The sequence below is a fragment of the Phalaenopsis equestris genome, unplaced genomic scaffold (assembly GCF_001263595.1).
Source record: "Phalaenopsis equestris unplaced genomic scaffold, ASM126359v1 Scaffold001078, whole genome shotgun sequence".
Lineage (NCBI taxonomy): Eukaryota > Viridiplantae > Streptophyta > Magnoliopsida > Asparagales > Orchidaceae > Phalaenopsis > Phalaenopsis equestris.
The window spans coordinates 76990-81189 of NW_018165517.1; the positions used below are offsets into that span (position 1 = coordinate 76990).

At 34.5% G+C, this 4200-nt stretch overlaps 1 protein-coding gene across 4 annotated transcripts in view; it reads left to right on the forward strand.

The window, feature by feature from the left end:
* The window catches only part of LOC110032988, a 44208-nt gene that overhangs the window by 16294 nt on the left and 23714 nt on the right, over positions 1–4200 (forward strand). For all 4 annotated transcript variants that reach the window (XM_020736805.1, XM_020736802.1, XM_020736803.1 and 1 more), the window contains one exon: positions 960–1072. In XM_020736805.1, coding sequence (XP_020592464.1) covers positions 960–1072 — 113 coding nt within the window. The remainder of the gene's footprint in view (positions 1–959; positions 1073–4200) is intronic.

Here is a 4200-nt window from a genome sequence, read left to right on the forward strand (position 1 = left end):
CATGTACAATCTGTACAACCCACCTTGAGGGGGAGTGTGGAATTATGCTCCTTATTGTTATTTACTTTAATTCTATTTAGTACTTGCTATATTTAGTCATAGTATAAAAAGAGTAATTCCTTAATTATAGGTATTTATGTTTATTCCATAATTATAGGAATTACTTTATTGTAGGAAGATTTCTTTCCTCTTTTTATCTCTTGTACTCACCTATTTATAGGTGAATTATCTATGTATTCAGTGAGAAAAAAAGATTATTCAAAATTCACATTATGGGATGGAAATTATGATTCATTTACGAAGAGCTTAAAGGAATTGGAATCTTGCAATCATACTACATTGCATTTTAAAAATGTAAGATATTTGCTATATAAATATCCTACGAATTGCCTTACATGCTTGCTTACTGCCTTGGCTATTCATGCATGACAGCCCCTTGTTATGGGCATGAAGGAAAGGGGATTAGTTCTTTAAGATATTGCCTTGCTAGCCTTGTGGAAGCCGAATTTGATCTAAAAATAATTCTAATTTATGACTTTCACCTGTGGCATGAAATTGTCATCAGATTTGAGCTAAAATAGAATAGTTGGTGGAAGTTTTTTATTTTCATGCTCATAGCCTAGAACATCTATTTGGAAGTTGAAAAATGTATCATTTATAGCATAGTTTTCAAGTTTGAATAGAGAAATGTGGTTGTGATCATGTGATCCAAATGGCACTCATATAGAAGCCACATGCCTTTCACAATTATCTTGCATGAAGTTTCCATTTAGTGTAAGAAAGCAGGCTTTCATCCTTTGTATTTTATTCTGCTCATGTTTATTATGACCTCACACCAATCATTTGCTTCCCGTTATGAATAATTTAACCATGTAATATTATGTATAGTGTGCCGGGTGCAGCTCTGATTTATGAATGCTCATTATTCTGAATTCTGCTTTGTCATGGTTCTCTTTCAGACATGACTGAGATGACTGAAAAGGTTTGGGGAAATTTTAAAGAAAGTTTTAGAGAGCTTAAAGGACTAGATGCAATATTTCATGTTGTCACTGATTGTCATTCTACCCTAGAGGTCAGCTTTATAATTTTATTGACTATTGCCACTATATATATTTTTTTAACTGGAAGTTCTAATGTAAGAATTGCACTTTTTTGCTTCTTTTTTCATTATTTTGATCCAAATAAACCTTTTATTTGTCCATATTTAATTATATTTTTAGAGAACTCCTAGAAGAGAGTGCTTATGGCTAAAGTTGTGTTTTGATCAACTTTTTGAGGCAGAAACCTATTCATCTCTTAAATATTGTTAACAGCACATCAATTTCAGGTTAAATTTTCTTCTATAGATTGTCTGAAAACATTTGCTCACTGTCATTTTCCTCTAGTACTTGATTTTGAGGAATAATTCTATCCGCTTGGTGATATTAAATTAATTTCCAAACATTTTGTTAATGCTGCACATGCAAGGAAGCTGCTTGTCATTGAACTCTCATCAAGTTTTGAGCAGCAGCAGTTAAATCTCCAAGTCCGCCATACTTGATAAATTTGTCTCTTTTAGATATAACTGATTACTGAACGTCTAAAACTTTTCTTTCATTTGTGCAGGCATCCTTCTTTAGTCCAAATTATCTTTATTTGATGCCAAGACAACCTGTATTTTGTGTGATACTTCTTGTTTTTCAAATCTTATATCTGCATCGTTTAGCACATCTGCATTGAATTAAGTTTTTGCATATTTTACTGTTTCCCTTTTCATTTCAGCACCATCTTTATCCTTTTTATCAGCAGCAGCAGAAGTTCATTTCCAGAAAAACAAGTGCTGCTATTGGCTGTCATGATAGTGCATTAGTTTTGTATGCAGTCAGTTTATGTTTTTTTGAGTTGCAACAAGGAATGTTACTCCAATTAATGCAAACGAACATGGGAAGAGAAGGAAGAATGGTTGCTGAAAAGAGAAAGGGATGGAGGTAGACAGACTAAAAATAGAGGGGGTACTTGGCAACTAGGCTTAGGAGGAAACTCAATTCAATATTCTTCTTTAATTCATTCAAAGTCTTAGGCACGTGATTTCCTTGAATGAAAAGGAGAAGTAACCTTCTACATGAAAACTCATATAAATTGAAAAAATTGCGAATACAATCGAAAACTGTGGTAATACTTGACTATAATACTGTAAAAATAGAACAAACCCAATTTGTCCAACATTAGTTCTCTCGTGGTTGAGAATACTCTTCCTCTAAAGAGTTTGCTGTTTCATGTCATGGTGCAGATGGTGGAGATTGTTCATGCACATGTTTTAGGCTGTCTTATGGGAGGCGATAAAAAATGACAAATGCAGCTGGTTGAGAATTGTCTCAGATCTAAAATGAATAATATGATCTATTTGCAGCATAATTGTTATGGAAGTGGAAGTGTGAACTTAACTGAAAGTATTCACATTGCTATCACTTTGTGCATGATCTCAATGTGTCATCTCTGATGTCTTTTGTGCAGCAATGATTAATGTAAGTGGTGCAAGCTCAGGATTATGATCAATCATTATAGAAAATTTGAGCTTTGACTCAAGCACAATCTCAGGCGTTTGATAAATTTCAAGGTGATCATCACCACCACCACATCATCATCATCATTATCGTTTGAAAACTCATTTATAGTGCCAAACATTATCTTTGTGCACATCCTCAATTGGACAGGTCCAAATTTGTGAAGGATTTGATGGTTGTTGTGTTGCTATCTGGATTTGTGGTTGTGGAAGGACGTCATGTGCTATATGCTTAAATTATGAAATATTGCATGCATGTTTTTGTTTTTGTTTCACATATGCATGGTGAGAACGATGGTAAATAAGAAGTGGAGTCATGGTCATTATATTCACAGTGCTGATGTTGATCTTAATATGATTTATATCCGGGAGGACAATAATCCACACAATACTCACTATATCAATCCAGATTTGTTATTGACTATGAATGTCTTGAAGAATGATCATGGTAATATTAATATGATCTGGGACTATCATCATTTCCGTGATGATAACTATTTGATTCTTCAACTCACATGTGAGATTTGCAATAATTTGTCTAATCATCTTTAGGCAATGTTAAATTATATCCAGCATAGATTTCTAAATTAGATGCTTATGCCCATGACATGGCAACAAAATAGTAGTAATAATTCCATAATGTATAACTTCATAGGCAAGTTGTAGTACATATCATTTATCTTTAATATATAAGCTTAGCATTTTGAGCAAGTTAATTTTCTTGGCTGTACCAACGTGCAGAATATGGATGAGAAAATTCACAAAGCTTGTGATCAAGAATTAGGAAATTGATGATGTTATTATCAGTCATCTTTTATATTTATTTGATGAAGACTTGGACAATGTGATTAAGCGAAAAAAGTTGTCTGTTGAAGTTTATTGAAGATTTCTTACTTCTTAGAGATATTAATGTTAAATCATAATTGTTACTTTATTAATGCGAAGAACATTTTGGAAGCTACTGGCAGGATTTTAAGGGTTCTCAAAGCAATGCAATGATAAGGGAATGGGTGCATGCAGCGGGTATAAACAATGCGGTGGTGTGAGCATGATTGGGGTATGTTGTAGGTGTTGATGGGGCCCAAGGTCAAGGTAAGTTATTGGTGGGGTGGGTGCAACATGGGATGAAGAGTGCACTCGATTTTTAATTAAAAACAATGTGGCAAGGGAGTGAAAGCACGGTGGTGTGCTGAAGAACATGAACTCCTAGGTAGGCCTAGGTGCAAAGACAACACAACTAAGCATATCAACATAGAAGCATGGTGGCATGTCATAGATTCTTGTCAAGCTAAGGCACAATGCCTCATCATGATTTATTTTTAAGGCATGCGAGGAAGCTGGATCATGTGGAACAACAAAATGGAAAGTGTTGTGATTGGGTCTAGGGGTGGGATATTATGCAGGATTGAAGTGTTGAGTGTATTGGGTTTTGTATGCTGGTAGAGTTCTATCAAGGCGAGAACATTAGAAAAAGGATGAGGGCAAATGCAATGTGTCCATGAACGAGCCAAACACATTGCTAGACCACAAGAATAAGGACAAACATGTGACAAAATTATGTAGTTGGGAAGAACGCTTCTTTGGAATCGAAGGCATTAATGATGCATGGAGAGGATCAATAATCCCTAATATCTAATTGATGTAAATGAGTAGGGAAA